Source organism: Nelusetta ayraudi, unplaced genomic scaffold, assembly GCF_046127955.1.
Source record: "Nelusetta ayraudi isolate G7.1 ecotype Tasmania unplaced genomic scaffold, CSIRO-AGI_Nayr_v1 ptg000060l, whole genome shotgun sequence".
In the NCBI taxonomy this organism is placed as follows: Eukaryota; Metazoa; Chordata; class Actinopteri; order Tetraodontiformes; family Monacanthidae; genus Nelusetta; species Nelusetta ayraudi.
The window spans coordinates 372330-388280 of record NW_027466110.1 but is presented as its reverse complement, the minus strand read 5'-3'; the positions used below and the strand labels follow the sequence as shown (position 1 = coordinate 388280).

Sequence of the window (15951 nt, the reverse complement as noted above, 5' to 3'; positions counted from 1 at the left end):
GGAGTGTTTGTGGTGACCAGCCTCATAGGAGGAAAAATATATCATAGGATAAAGGTGCTTTGATATCAATTGAAAATGATCAAAAGCGTTACAACAACATATCTGTCTTTGAAGCCCCACAGTATTTACCCCTTTATTGAAATGACTCTTAAAACACTGAAAAATCTATTAAATACAGCTAATTGTATTACTTTCTTACTATCAATATAATTTGTTCATGTTCAGCAGGCCTGCTTAAAAAAAAACTTGACGGGCCGCACATGGCCCCCGGGCCGTAGTTTGCCCATGCCTGATATAAATGTTAATATGGTGTAATTCGTTCATTTATTCAAATCGATCATAAATCAGGCTTGGCTTCTCCTTCTGCTGGAAAACAAAAATATTACGAGTTCACAATAAAAACTGGATTAAATTAGAAAGTTAGAAACATAAATAAAAAATCAAATTAAATTGTAGTCAAGGAACATTCTTCTTTTAAAAATAAATTTAAAAAATAAATAAAAATATATATATATATATATATATATATATATATATATATATATATATATATATATATATATATATATATATATATATATATATATATATATATATATATATATATATATATATATATATATATATATATCCTTTGCCTTTTATCACGTTGCGTCCGTCTTCTGTTAACCACGTGACTTTCTGGCCGTTTCTTAAACCCTCTGTCACATGACCCCGATGTCATTTTTTTTCGCTGCAGCGGTGACAGGCAGCATATTAAAGGCGAGCAAAAATAAAATAGGCGCAGCTAGCGGGTAAATAAGACGAAAAGTTTGGACTTGTAGCTCGTCAAAACTGCGAGCTTTATCCTGAACAGGAAAAACCCGCTTCGTTATTTGAATATACCGCATTTTTTAAAAACCTGTTTTGCTGTTGTTGTCGCGACGCTGACGCTAGGCTAGGTTAGCTAGGCTAGCTGCGCCTCGTCTGTTGTGTTGCTGCGGCTGCTGCGATTTTTTTTGTTGTCCCCTTCTGTTTGTGAAGCAGCGGAATAAGAGGGAAGAAAAACATGACGCACACCGGCGGTGTTCACTCGTGGTGCATGGGAATCATGTTCCCGCTGATTTTAGGTGAGCATTTGACACGAAAACGTTATTGGTTTAACCTCTCCGAAGCTCGAAAGAACGGGTGAACCTCAAAGACAGCTCTGTTTAGCTAGTTAGCCAGCCCTTATTTTCACGTCTGAAATGTAGCCATGTCATCCATATGCAATTTGGAATACATATTCACAAACAGCAGTTGAAAATTCGCTCGGCGTCTCTGCAAGTTTAGCTCCGTTAAAGTTAGACTTCATGCCTCTCGATTGTGCAACAGCAGCAATTTTGGGGCCGATCAATCGATGGTGTCGCACAGAGGTGCCAGACTGGAGTCGTGTTACGTCCTTTGCCCCACCCGCAAACCCCATAATTGAAGAAATCTAGCAGCACCGATTACTCGCTGACACCGTTTCCCACCTTAGCGTCAACACTCGCAGGCAGGTGTTTATTGCGCTTGAAGGTCCAACGAAGCTTCTGGTTTAGCAGGAAGATACGACGAGGGGTTCTTTTCCTTGAGGGCTAAACATGCAGGTTTCTTAAGATTTGGTCCGGTTGTTCCGGTTTTTTTTTTGTTCAGTGGGTAATTAGTTCTGCATGTCTGCCCCACTGAGGGCTGAACAAAGTTGTAAAATGGACATAATATGGCGCCATTAATGTGTGCCAGCTCTGTTTTCTGTTGACCACCAGGCAGTCGTGTTAAAATATGTTTGTTGTGCTCTCTGCATACACACATGCATTAACGTACCTGTGAACCTGACTTAGGTGGAGTCTGACTAATCCTTTGTGAATGTGGCCTTTCAGTCAACATGACCAGACGTATGTCAGGTTGATCGCCTCTTCAGTCAGAAAATAACAAGAGGTCTTTGTGCCATTGATGGGACTCATGCCTTGATTTGTTGAATTTATTGCATTTTTTTTCCTCTTAGAAAAAAAATACTTTCCTAAATTTATCTTCACAAAACAACATGGCCTAACTGTTCCAGATGGAATATTTAAATCATTCAAAATTGGTCTTTGGTGAACTTGATTCAGTGAAGTGGCCCATATACAACCCTGTAAATATTTTCATGGTTGTCTCTTACCACACTCATATCTGCACAACCTTCGTCAGCTGCTGTCCTGCATCAGAGTTTTGCCACTGTTGCTCCTCCCGTCACGGCCCAAACCACGGCTGCTCCGCACCAGGAACCCGGCCGGCCCGAGAAGGGGACCTACATGGTACGCGGCAGCAACGGTACGGCCTGTCTACTGGCCTCCATGGGACTCCAGCTCGACGTCACTTTCGTCACCGTTCAGAATAAGGTGCGTAGAAAACAAAAACTGGAAACGGATGTGCGAGTGCTTTGCACTTGAGTGGGCCTAAAAAGCTTGCCTTTCCTCTGACCCGCACAGACTCTGCAGCAGGTTGTGAACATTCAGCCCAATGTGACCAACAGCAATGGGTCATGTGACGCAGACAGCGCCACCCTGAGGCTCACGTCTACCGATAAGACCATCCTCACCTTCGTCTTCACACTGGTGAGATTTGTTACGGTCCCGCTGCCAGTTCATCACGGGTTGCTGTCCATATGAGTTGCTGTTTATCGACAGACCCATGACCTTTATTTTCACTGTGCAGTTTCACTAAACAACTGCTAGGTGGCAACATTGGAAACTAGCTTTCAATGTTGTTGTTTTTTTTTGTTCTTCTTTGATTTAAACTTCTCTATTTTCTTCAGAACACTACATCCAATAAGTACCACCTCAGTGGAGCGGCCCTGTCAGCGCACTGGCCAGACATGAAAGGTGAGAGTGCAAGTGCGTGTGCTTGTGCGTATGTGCGTCAGATGAATATCAAGTGGAATGTCTGTCAGATGTACATCGTGTGGAATTTTTTTTCTTTCCTAACAAAAGGAAAATGTCATGCTTGCCTCCATAATTAGCAGTCTTTTTTTTTTTTTACAATTGGCGTACACTTCTGTCTGAACCCTAAAACGTCTGGAAAAAAAAAAAGAAGCATCAACTTGGATTACCCTGGTCTGCCCTCGATGTTCAACCTGTAAAGTCTCCACTGCCTCTTCTGTCCCCCTCTGCAGAGGGTTTCTCTGTCCAGAACCAAAGCCTCGATTACCTGCACGGCTCCGTGGGACACTCGTACATGTGCCGCGAGAAGCAAACCCTCAGCGTGACTCCGGCTCTACTCATCAACACCTTCCAGGTGCAGGTGCAGCCATTTGGCCTGAGTGGAGATCATTTCAGCGCAGGTAAGTGCCGCAGCCGAAGTCAGGAAGTGTATCCGTCCCCTCGTCCCCGTTGTGAACCCTCTCCTGTTGGCCTCTGTTTTCCAGCCGAGGAGTGTCAGCTGGACGAAGACGACATGTTGATCCCCATCATCGTGGGCGCGGCCCTGGCCAGCCTGGTGCTCATTGTGCTCCTGGCCTACCTCATTGGCAGGAAGAGGAGCCACGCCGGCTACCAGACCATCTAGGAACCCCTGCCATGCTCCCCTCCCTCCCCCTGAGGCCACAGGGTGGCACTCCACACTTGAGATTAACCACTGTTTCATGAGACTTAACACTTGCCATCCTCCTCCTCCTCATCCTCTCTCCCTCCCTCCCTCCCTCCCTCATCCCCCCCATCGTGGCCTCAGCGTGCCGTTCTTTGCCCTTGTCATTAACATGAAAAGGTCTGTCCGAGCCGAGCGGCTCCGTCATTGAGGGGGCGGAGCTCCGTGGTGGTACTACGTCACTGAGAGAGAGTGAGGGGAGAGAGTGAGGGGAGGCGGGGTGTCGGACAGGGGGGAGGGGTTAATGAGAGTTCTCGCCTTGTCTTGTACTATTTATGATTTCTGTGAAAGGAATTTTGAGGGATTGTGGGATTTAAGGGAGTTGCTGCTGTTACTTTCTTCTGGTGTTCCAGCTCTGGGCGGCGACCGCTTTTACTGGTCTCCGCCGGAGTTGCGTTCGACACAGTTAAGGGAATTTTTCAAGCTGTTCAGCTGAACAGTGAAGATCTGATGATTTTTTTTTTTTTATTACAAATCTGCATTTAGCTCATTTTAGGGATAATTCTAAAATCAAATGAACAGGAGGCGTCAGCCTTTTTTCTTTTTTTTTCTTTTTTTTCAAAAGATGAATGCCGTGATAAACTCTAAAATATGTGTGTCCCCTTGTAAAGGGTCTGGACTCATTTAGTGCAGGGAAATTCAAAGTAGCTGGCTTTTTTTGGTCTCGTTTTCATAATCCTTGGTGAATTGGGGATATTTGCCGCTTGCCATGCATCCTTCAGCAAGCGTTTAGCCCCTAGCAACAAAACAGGATAAACAGCAGTGTGTCAGAACGGTTTCGAGGTGCTGAGAGAAAGAGTAGTACCTTACGCACAATACTTTATCAATACTGTGTCATATATATTTATATATATTTTTTAGATACCATTCTGGATCCAGACTGCTATCTGTCTACTTCAAGAATGTCAAATTCCCAGCACACTTCTAAGACTCTAATTGTGGAAATGCTCAAAGTCACTCAACATTCTGCTAATAAGACCCCACCCACCCATACACACACACGCACACACACAGATCTGAAGTTGCTAAAACAATCTCTATATATGCTTGGTTTAGTCAGGTGAAAGCTCAGGACATCGGTGTCTTCATAAGTGCGTCGTCATCACCGGGTGGTCGATGTGTTTAGCGTTCCCTCTTCAATGGGAAATGGTTCCACGTTGGGATTGTTCATATTATTTTTTTTTTTTACGATTCTCAAAAAGGGGATGCAGTTGCGGGAACGTCCCCGATGGAATTGCCTCCCCGTGTTACGACTGAAGTGGCCAAACTGTTCTGGTCAGTGTTCATCAGTGCCTTCCCAGCTATAAAATAGAAGGGATCCAAGTAAAGCCAGTTCCACAGTTCGTTCATTTACTCACTCACTCACTCGCTCACTGACACTGTGTGCTGTCATGTCCGGGACGTCCGTGTCTCACAAAGCCTTCATCTACTGTTACTACCACAAATAAGCATTGTTTGATGTAGTTGTAGAAAGTTATTTTGTTTTTCTTTCCTCCTCCTCCCTCATCTAATTATCCTACAAGTGATTTTAATGGATTTGTTTGAGCTGCCTTCTAAGGGAGAGGTCAATAAAACTGAATGAATGAAACTGATTTTATGTTTGGAAGTGTTTTACTCGACTGACATTTACATGTCTACCTAACAGTGCGGCTCTCTATGGCTTCGTTAGGAAGTGAAATTTGCAGGTTTTATGCTTTACTTGTGTAAATACACAAAAGGTAGCTGACAAGTAAACGCAAGGAAAGACGTTAAAGCATTTCTCATTTTTATCAAGCTAATGTATCACGCTTGGTCACTCAGAATCCTAGAAATAAAGCAAAGTGCAGCATTTGACCTCTGTACAAGTCAGATTTTAAATATATATTGTTGACAACTAGGTTAAACATCAGGCACATGGTTGATGTCAACAGGACAGAGCTGCCCTGTTGTTGACATTGTTTCACAAACAGATTCTTGCAGCAGCGTGTGCAGTCTCTGGGGGCATTTCACTGCATTTTGATGTAAAAATCCCCCTGTTTCCCCTCACGACTTCCTTCCACAGTCAAATGAAAGAGTTTTAACTGTGAATACGTTTTAACTTCAGAGAAATCACCTCCTCCGAGGGGGAAATAGCTGTTGCTTCACGATCGTCCAGACTCTTCCTCTTCTATTTGTGTTCTGCACTTCACTCTCAGTTTATTGATGGAAGCCCCGGACAGCCTCCCGGGTTCCGTGAATATTTTCTGCGGAACGTGAAAGGGAGAAAGAAATCAACACAAGATTCTCCGACATGTTCACGTTACGCAGCTTGGATAACCCAGTGTTTGTTAGTTTTTCCACAGCCAGTCTTGGTCATACCTGCATAAATGTGTGACAGTCCAGGGTAAAGGCTCCACAGGTGATCTGTTTGAAGCACTGGCAGACGTCTGGCAGCGAGCGAGCTCTCAGGATCTCTGGCTGGTGGTGCATGATGAGAGTCAGGGCGACGCGGAAAAGAACCTTGGAGCCCTCGTAGAAGAGACAATCCCAGACTCGCAGGACCGTCTGCAGGCGACAGAGAGCAGTTAGTTTGTTTGGCTGCGTGATGAACTTTGACGGCAACCTGAGCTCTCCGCTCGTCTCCTTCATCATTGAAAGAGCTCCTCTGCTCACCTCAATAGGGAGGATGTCGATATAGAGGCAGATGAACCAACGCGACACTACCAGTGTCCAAATGCCAGGATACTGGTCCATGAGTTGTCCCACCGCAGGAGCCTTGGCCTTCACCAGTTCCCCCAGGACCTCCTGGTCCGTCTTCAGGCCCACCATGTCTGGGCTGTAGTAGTCTGCAATGACCCCAAAGGAGGTGATGCTTTCTCTAGATTCACACTTTGTGCTGCTTCAGGGAGCACAGATAGCATAGACACTCCATTATACCCGAGAAAACTTGTTTGATTCATCAAATTTCTCCTCCTAAAAAAAACAAACAAACAAACTAATAAATGGGAAAAAAAAAAAGCAATGAAAATGATAAACAACCTGGTAGCATTTTGCCCAACAATGCATCCATGAGCCAGAAAGATTTTTCTTCATCTTTGGTGATGATGATGAGGTAGCCAGCGATAAAGTTCATACCCTTGAGTCAGAGAACATAGAGACATTAGACATATTTATTATTATACATATTTTTTGTGAAACACAAAATGTCCCAATTCCTCAAATTCCTTTTGTGATGTCACAACGAACTGAAACTTATTCCAGAATACTGAAAACCCCCCTTGCCATCTGAGACCAGGCATCATAATTTTGTCTCCCTCCGAACGTGTGAAAGGTCTAACACAGCATTCCCTCTAGCGGGAAGCTAAAGAGTAACATTTTTGCAGGAGGCTTTAAACAGAGGGCTAAAAAAAAAATTGTCATATAGTTGCACCTTTGAGATTGTATTGTGTCTCCTGGTGTTCTCCTCACCTGACAGTAACCCACAGACTTGTTGTGGTGACCGTAGGCCAGCAGCACGTTGTACAGCGTCCCCTGCAGGCTGGGTTCTGCTTTGCTCTTGAAGAGGATGTTATCAGGGAAGGTCCTGTGCATGTCTGCCAGAAGACAACAAGACCCGGTGACCAGGTGACTAGTGATACTGGAGCATGTGTCATGCAGGGGCTGCATTCAGAGGAGCTCCGCTACTCTTATTCAAATCATTCTTGGAGCGCCCCCTGCAGCCAGTCTGCTGTACATTTGTGAGCCTGATAATGGCCCCGCTGAAAAGCTCACCAATGTGAATCGTCTCCTTCAGCTTGGGGTCGTGCTCCACAGCCAGCAGAGACTGGTAGTAACCCTGGTGGCTCTCCATCTGTTCCTGAGCCCCGCTGGCTGCCATCCAGATCTTCGTCCGGTGCTCATTAGGGACTCCTTTGCGAACGAACCTTTTCACTTTACAAAACATACACATATTTCCCCCATGATCGTACGTCACAACGCCACAGAAGCAGCAGCAGAGGGCGCCAAAACCTCTCTCTACCTGTCACGTTCTTCTCCACTTGAGGCTTCTCTTGCAGGAGCTTGGACCATCTCCTGGACCTCCTGTTGAGGATGACCACGTACTCATCCATCATGTCTTTGTAGGATTCGTAGTCGTGCGGCCTCTCGAAGCCGTAGGGGTCAATCCTACCCAGAACAAGTGCACAGGCCGGGGGGATGTGAGTCACGGCATGCAACAAGTGCAACAAAACCAGTGAGGGGAAGACTGACAGTGGCGCTTGACTGCCTCCCCACCCTTCCTTCTCCCTCGCTAGTCCCTGATGATGGACACAACAACAGCGACCACTGGGTAAGGTTTCAGTGGCGGGGAGATCAAATGCCCCGGCTGAGTGATCAGCCAGTTTCAAATTACCCTCAGGGATCAGCGAAGTGGAGGCGCAAACCTGAGGCAAAAAAGCAGCAAAAGCTCAAAGCTTTTTTACTTTTACAAAAAAACAACAACTCTCTTTTGTTTTTGTTTTTAAAGAAAATAACCTACTTCCTAAACTAGGATTGTATAGCAACCAGTCCAGTTAGTATAGTTCAGTGTAGTCCAAGTGCAATCAATCAGCTGTTGAGGGCATAAACTTGCTGATGTGAATAACAGTTAGTGAAGTAACAAAAAACAGTTAGAGAAAGGCAAAAAGGAGCACAGTTGTAATAAACTCCACATCAAATAACGCCCTACCTGTCACTCCCCGCAGATGAAGGAAGACTTTCTGGCCTGTTCCCCTCCATTGTGTGTCAGGTGCTGCAGGTTCCGTAGTCCGCAGACGGGGCTGTAAACTACCTGCGCGAGGAAGGATCTCCCATTTGTCTTCCTTATAGCAGCTGCTGTCCAGGTAAATAACACAATGGTCCGCGCTTCCAGTGACTCATGTTCTCCGGGGAGGAGGGGCTAATTTGAATAGCTACCAGGTGACTCCCTCACGCTGTATACTGTATACCCAGGACAGTCACAAGGAGGTGAGGTGAAAAGTTTGCATGTGTCTTTACCGGCAGTGATCACTATTTGACTTTTGTAAACAGCAGAAGGTGTTTTCTTTCAGAAGACCCATCATTTAAGGGGCAGCTGTTCCTTAGGATAAAACTAATTACAGACACGTTAATCCCCGTTTCCTGGTGTCACTCCTGATCTCACATCTTCCCACACAAACATTCTGGCCTCCTGTCAAAACATGGTGGAGCTCTAGCAGTGGACCTTCCCTCTATGTAAATACAAACCCTTATTATTAGAGAGTGAAAACATAAAGAAAGACATGTACGTCCTTTCAGTTACACTTGGTGCCAAACGATTCCTTTAATGTTACATGTTAAACTCAAAGCACTCAAGTAAAGACATCAACTGTAAAGACAATGTTGCTTTTCTCCCTTTGCCATTATAGGTTATGGGAAACAACATTAAAATTAAGTACTTGTTACTGTTTCTCTCACTGGCTCTTTTATGAATGTGTTGCTGGAAACACAAGGAAATGAAATGAGTTGTAGGATTTCAGGCTGGCCTGATTTCTACGTCTTCCCAACTTCTGATTCACACCCTGAACTAAAATGAGCCCTCCTAAAACTTCACACTGCATTCAAAGTGGGTGTTTGGAGCTGTTCATTTGACTCCCAAATGACCTGACCTCTCATTCTAAAGCATAGAGCATTGGGAAAAAGCAACTGACCTCCAGTGGGGGAAAAAAAAGAAAACCCAAATAATTGATCCAGATATATATATATTTTTTTTAGATAGTATTTAAAAGTGCTAGTTAGCCACTTTTAAAAGTTAAAACTCATTCATGAGTGTAAATGTAGGTTTATCTGAAAGGTCATTATCAACATTGACGCACAACCGAAGTTGCTGATAAAACCACAAGGCGAGCACGTCGACTCGACAACGCGGGCAACACACGCACCACCTGTAAGAATGGTCATTTGAAAAAAAAAGAAAAACTCATGCTTTATTCATCATTCTTAAATGAACAATATACTCAGGCTACTTACATTATGTATCAACATCGTATTCTAGTCGCCACCACTACCTTCTGTAACACTGGACAGATGGGCTTAGAGCAGAAACATAAATAGTGAACAGAAATATTTATTCTTAAGGCTTATTTTTGTTGTCCTGCTTGCCGCCCTCTTCGGCGCCGCAGCTTCACGCCGCAGACGCCGCGCGCTACAGATATGTGCCATGCAAGCCTTTACTTTAAATGTCACCGGTCGCTGTAGCATCACCGAAACCTCGGAGGGATCCCTGTATTGAAAATCGCCTCAGACCCCTCTTCTTCCAAAACAAAGCCGAGACCGAGCTATCAAACGGTACCAAAAATCAGTTTTCTAAATTAAAACACAGCTTCTTTTTTTTTCAGTTAAGTGAGAATATATTTCGTGAAACCAGCCCCGGGTGACATAAAACATGTGACATGCTTTCAACAAGCTCACGATTCCATGATTGGACACATCCACCTTATAACTATAACAGCATATCATCCATGATACTGAGGCATCCTGTTGGAGAACGTAGTATTTACTGTACATGAAAGAATCACTTTTTGCATTTATATAAATTGAACATGTTTATATTATTCTTCATATAGCTCTCTTTTCTCTTTTAAACTGTCCCAATAGATACAGTATGTACAGTAAAAACTGCAGCGGTTCTGTCGGTGCTGGTGTCGCTAGCACTCCGTCCCAGAGTTAAGAGTGAGACGCGGGAACTTTTTGCACGGCCCCCTCAGAGCTTCATATGACCAAACCAAGGCGATGAGATAAAAATGATGAGGCGCAGTTTTTTTTTTTTTTGTCCCCCTCTCTTCTCCCCCCTCCCGCTCCCGTCTCAAGTCCCTTCGGTGCGCACGGCGGGAGAACGTCCAATCGGTTCTGTGCCCTTCCACAGGGCCGACGGGGAGAGCTGCTGGCGGGAGCCGAGCAGAGGCGCCCAGAGTCCAGAAAGGAGGGACGGCGGAGAATCTGGCAATGTCCGCACGACTCCTCGGTCTCGCAAGGACAAAAATAGGAAAAAGAAAAAAAAAAAAAAAAAAAAAAAGGAACTAGTTGATCTCGTAGGTGAATCCTCAGCTCCCTGAAAGTTCCTGTCAGTTTCAAGTGCTTCTGTTTTTTTCTCGTTGAAGTCTACGATTTCACTTTTTTTTTTTGTACATTTCATTAAAAAAAAACAAAAAAAACAAAAAACTATGAAGTCACTGTAAAAGGGCCCAGGTTCTGGCTTTCTTTCTTCCAGAGCTGTGACTGGATTTAGAGAGTTTTACGTTTTAATCCTGTTACAATCGGTCGGGCGAATTCCACAAAGTCGTCTATGAGGACCGGCCAGGCACCTGAGGAGGAACCGACAAAGATCATCGGTGAAAATCAATGAAAACCATCCATCCATCCATCTTCTGCACCCGCTTTCTCCATCACTCCGGGTCAATCCATCTTCTACACCTGCTTTCTCCATCGCTCCGGCTCACTGGAAATCACTCAGAGGGAAACTCACCTTCTTCATCGTAGTTCGACATGTCGTCTGCGATCATGTTTCCAAAGTCCAGCAGCAGGTTCCATGTGTCCTTGGGGATGGACCGTTTGTGGTGTTCCTGTGATCAACACGAGAGCGAGTGAACACATTGGGACCTGCGTGTGTCTCTGCTCCTGATTTTCGAGCTGGCTACTGGCACAACTGAGTCAAAAATTTGCACGACTCAATTTTAACATAGAAAAAAACAATAAATTGCCCAAGTGGATCAAAATGGGGAAGCACAATTCCAGCCTTTGCTCGCCTGTTATGAAGACTTTATTGTGACTGGCAGGTGCACAGTGCTTGAAAATGTTTGTTTTCCATTGTACAAACACTATTTCTTTAAAACTTGTTGACATATTATTACTCATTTAAATTTGGTGACGTGATCCGCAAGTATCAGCCCCGACACAAAAAAAAAAGTCCACTGTATTTGACTATCGCAGTCTGAACACCAGCTCCACAACTCACCAAAAGAAATCTGTTCCAAAGGTCAAGGAACTTAAATCTTTCTGACAGCACCAGGTTCCAGTAGGCAACGGCCATCTCCAGATCTACACCAGACACAAACAAAGGACGACGCATAGTTGGAACTCTGTGTAAAATCAGCGATGCATGCGGCGAGAGATGAAGCTCTGCGACGATGTTGTGGCCGCCTTACCCAGGCCCTTCTGTCCGGGATTTTTGGCAAAGTTAAAGGTGAACTGGTAGAAGTCCTTGAACTTCCCGCTGTCTTTGAGCTCCTGCTCTAACCGCGGCAAGAGGGCCTTCAGTTTTTCCGGACTGTCGCACCTGAAAAAAAAACAAAAACAAGAGAACGAGAAAAAAAAAACAAAGTTAACAAAGTGACAAAACATTACTAAAACAGGAGGAGGAAAACATGATGCACAACAAGCTGCAAGGGTAAAATTAGTTTGAAAGTTAAACATTGGAATTTCAGAGAATGAAAAGAGAATTGGGAGAGAAGGGATGGTAAAAAAATTTAACTGAATTTAAAAAACAAACAAAAACAAAACCCAAATGAAATAAACAGGGTCATGTCTGCTGTGGTCAACTCAACACTGAAGACAAAAATACTGTGGCTCGTCAATTGACTCATTCCAAGAAGACACAGAATACTGGGTGTGCTGGAGTGGCGCTATATATAGATGGCCTTCCCTCCCGGGATAAGGATACTCGGGGCGGGGGCACCGTGTTGATGTTGACACTCACCCCAACTCGGTCATTCCGTCCAGAAACTCCTTCTTGGTGAACTCGCACTGGGTGGCGGCGCGGAACTTCCACGCCACCACCAGCACGGTGATGCTGGCCGGGTCCAGCGAGAGGTCGTCGCAGAACTGCTGAATGCCGTCGATGCCGATCTTGTTCTCATCCTGAGGGTCTGAGAAAGAAGGCGGGGGGGGGGGGGGGGGGGGGTAAAAATGCTGTAAAGCCGAAGTTTCAACAAAAATAGGAGAAAGTTCATGAACATCCCATCTGTCGAGCAACTGCAACGGCCAGATTCCCCCTGTTGACTGTGTGTTTACATGCTGATAAATGAGGAGGTGGCAGCCAATGCGAGGGTTTGTTGTTTGTTTGGGCATTTTGCATTGGGAAGTGTAAGTAGGCAGTTTTTAATTAGCCTTAAGGGCTTTTGAAGTGTTTCCCCCCCCCAAAAGAATGTTTTTTTAATCAGCATCAGGTCTATATTAAACTTTATTAACTGATTGAAGATTTCATTTGAGTGCATTAAAAAAAGTGGACGCTGTTTAGTTGGCAAAAACAGCAAAGTCGCATCAACAGTGAAAAGGTTAGTAGCAGGCACAACGTTGTGCAGCCTTCACGCTTTGCCGCCCCTGCTACCTTTGTAACGATTGTAGAGCTGCTCCAGCTTTTTCCGGTCGACCGACGTCTTCATGGACTCCTTGCAGTAGAGGTCCGGGTTCTGAAAGTAGTTGTCCGTGGCCACCTCCAGTTTCCAGTCATTCTGCGTGAGGCAGTACACGGCCGTCTTCTCGCCGGCCTGCGTGAAGGACATGAACTGCCGTACCTTGTCCCTCTGCGAAGACTTCAGCTTATGCTGCGTGAGCACAGGACAGGGACAGTCAGGCGCGGGCGCCACCAGGGCAGGCAGCACCGACAGGAGCACGCAGACGCAGAGGGAGACGCAGACGAGGACGCACAGCGACGCGCACAATTCCACGGGCATTCAGGCGACGGTGGTGGGGAGGAAGGAGGAGGCAGGGAGACGAGCGGGAGAAACTCTGACACATATTTGCAAAGGTTAGTCTGTCAGTGAGGAGCACAGTTAAAAAGGCTGGCGAGCGGCCGTCGTCTCCCTCCGAGGGGAGAGGGCCGCCGTGCATTCTCGGGAGCACGTGCTGCGCCCCAGTGGGCCCCTCAGATAACTACACTGAGAGATGTAACGTGAGGAGGGAAATAGGATGCCATCCCCTCCAGGACCTGGAGGTGCGACAGGACAGGACTGGAGTGTGTGTGTGTGTGTGTGTGTGTGTGTGTGTGTGTGTGTGTGTGTGTGTGTGTGTGTGTGTGTGTGTGTGACACGAGCACCCGCACAGATTTAGCTCGCAGTATTGGACAGAGTTGGATTGGTCTGGTGGAGTCTGCAGGGTTTGTTTGACGAATCTACACTTTACGCATTTACCTTCCTAAGACATACAGGTTACAGAATGGAGCAATTTCCTGGCAAGCTTTCTGTAAGCCATAACATGGACCATCAAGGTGTCTATCAATGTAGCCATTAAAGACCCGCAGGCAATGGGGAAATCAGATAATCAACAAGTGTACTGGTAAATGGATATCAATGTGCTTTTATTTCCCTCTTATTATTATTGTTTTTTCTTGTAAAACGCAAGCGGGTTAAATTTGGCAGTGTATTTGTTTGTTTGTTTGTTTGTTTGTTTGTTGAAAAGTCTCACGTGAAACATTCCACCTGTTTATAACAAAACATAACGTAACAGAGCGGACGGATTGCAAGCGAATATGGGCTGTTTTTGTTTTTTTTTTCTTATGTGAAAATATATGATAGGTGATGAAACCAATCCGTCGTCCCATCACCAGCTGCAGTATCAGAGCACTTGACTGGGCGAGCGGCATTTCCTGGAAACCAACTCGCAACTTCACAGAGCCGCTCATGACTGCTCTCACACTCATGACCCATTAATAACGCGCGTCATAAAGTTGGGAAATCTGGCCGGGGCTGGCGCTGGGACAACACGCATGATTGTGGCGCAAACAGATGTGAAATCGGGGAAAATGTACGCGTCCCCCGTCCCCCCCGCCGAACACACACACACACACACACACACACACACACACACACACACACACACACACACACACACACACACACACACACAACCCGTCAGCTTGGAACTTATGGTGGCTAGCGTTAGCCGCGTTAGCCGAGACTCGGATGTTCGTGGTCATAATGACAGAGACAGCGACGTGGGGCAACGGACAGTTTTGCGGATGCACATTGCGGTGTTTCACGCAGACGACCGCGACACGAGTGTGTCTTTCAGGACCAGAGGTTGACCGCCAGCTCGCAGTCGAAGTTGCCAGACTGCCAAACAGAGACGCGTAGCTAGCTAGCTGCTCTCAAAATATCAACTGACCTTCCCTGTTTAATAGCCGCCAACACCAGCAAACTGATCGCGGCGGGCTCGCCAGAACGCCGCACGACGCGTACTTTGACCACACAACGGTTACAATCGATGTCGGCATCGATGGCATCGCAGCCGGTGGCGAGGTTTGTGTTTATTTTGGTCACCTACCATTTTCACACCCGCTGTTTGACCAGTTCGGGATCCCGACTGTCGTCTCTTGTGCGCATGCGCGGAAGTAGGTGTTTTTTTTTTTTTGGGTTCAAGAGAGGCACGGATGGCAGCTATGGAGGCCCAATTCATTCACATTATTTCAATAGAGAAGTTCACGTTGCAAAAACGGTATCACAGTGGCAGGTGCAGAAAGTTTTTTTTTAGTTTCTTCATCTCGAAAAGGAACGTTCGACAACACTAAACCAGTGACAGTTGAAAGCATCTTTATTGAACCATTTTGGCAGACAGCATGCATATGACACCGGTTTTGCAGTGAGGCAATTTGTCACAAACTCCCTTTCAAATCAAATACGACCTCTTATGACACTGGCGCAAAAGGGATGACATTTGGTCCCCCAGCAGGACAGAGTGTGTTGCCACATCACACAAAAAAAAAACTGCCCGGTAACAGCCCAGGCTCAAATAGCAAGGCTAAAATAATAGCCTGTTATTTTTTTCTTTTTCAAACTATGTTTTTTTTGTGTGTGTGTGTGTTTTCTGAAAACCTTTTAAAATAACTTAAGCCATTATTTTCAGAGGGCGTCGACACAATCGTCAAATCTTGGACATTCCAGTTCCAGTGCTACAAAGACAGTTTCTCCAAAAAACAAAACAAAAAAAAAGATTTGAAGTTTCTCTGTGTTAGAACACATCTATACAATCAATATAATGCAAGCCCTTTACTCTCAACTATGCAATAACTATAATGAACATCATTGCATAAATGTTCTTTATGCACTGCCTAGCTTTGTCATTCTATCTACATATTAAGTGTTAGCATTTGAGTTTAATTCACAAAGTTTCATCTGATGGGTGATTTTATGGCGTTAACTTGACGGTTACTATGGAGAAAAGAGTGTTGAACACAGAGCATACACTGCAATGTATCTAAACAAAATACTCAACCTTTAAAATAAAAATGCCACAAAACAATTTCAATTGAATTGAAAATGTGTCATCTCCGTGTTGTTGTATTTTTTTATATGTACACATATATATATATATATATATATATATATATATATATATATATATATA

The 15951-nt window shown here is 45.0% G+C and overlaps 3 protein-coding genes across 4 annotated transcripts; 1 reads left to right on the top strand and 2 right to left on the bottom strand.

Annotated features, from left to right (window-relative positions):
* Positions 1-720: 720 nt before the first annotated feature.
* lamp1b (lysosomal associated membrane protein 1b) lies at positions 721-5213 on the top strand. The gene is made up of 6 exons (XM_076039692.1): positions 721-1109; positions 2188-2378; positions 2469-2594; positions 2795-2861; positions 3152-3319; positions 3404-5213. Exons 1-6 carry the CDS (start codon positions 1049-1051, stop codon positions 3541-3543), a joined length of 753 nt encoding a protein of 250 aa, XP_075895807.1. The 5' UTR covers positions 721-1048; the 3' UTR covers positions 3544-5213.
* Positions 5214-5266: 53 nt separating this feature from the next.
* Positions 5267-8434, bottom strand: LOC142897391 (growth hormone-regulated TBC protein 1-A-like). The gene is made up of 8 exons (XM_076039688.1): positions 8285-8434; positions 7598-7743; positions 7351-7509; positions 7048-7172; positions 6619-6715; positions 6253-6425; positions 5959-6144; positions 5267-5843 (listed from the first exon to the last, which is right to left on the bottom strand). The coding sequence occupies exons 1-8, from the start codon at positions 8332-8334 to the stop codon at positions 5742-5744; spliced, it is 1038 nt and encodes a 345-aa protein (XP_075895803.1). The 5' UTR covers positions 8335-8434; the 3' UTR covers positions 5267-5741.
* Positions 8435-9518: 1084 nt separating this feature from the next.
* On the bottom strand, positions 9519-14968 carry LOC142897392 (DCN1-like protein 1). 2 transcript variants are annotated; one of them, XM_076039689.1, is made up of 7 exons: positions 14872-14968; positions 12938-13154; positions 12308-12476; positions 11757-11887; positions 11567-11649; positions 11078-11174; positions 9519-10916 (listed from the first exon to the last, which is right to left on the bottom strand). In XM_076039689.1, exons 1-7 carry the CDS (start codon positions 14872-14874, stop codon positions 10837-10839), a joined length of 780 nt encoding a protein of 259 aa, XP_075895804.1. In that variant the 5' UTR covers positions 14875-14968; the 3' UTR covers positions 9519-10836. The 2 variants fall into 2 exon arrangements, with proteins under 2 accessions (XP_075895804.1, XP_075895806.1); XM_076039691.1 differs by lacking the exon at positions 14872-14968 and having other exon boundaries at positions 12938-13483.
* Positions 14969-15951: the final 983 nt, after the last annotated feature.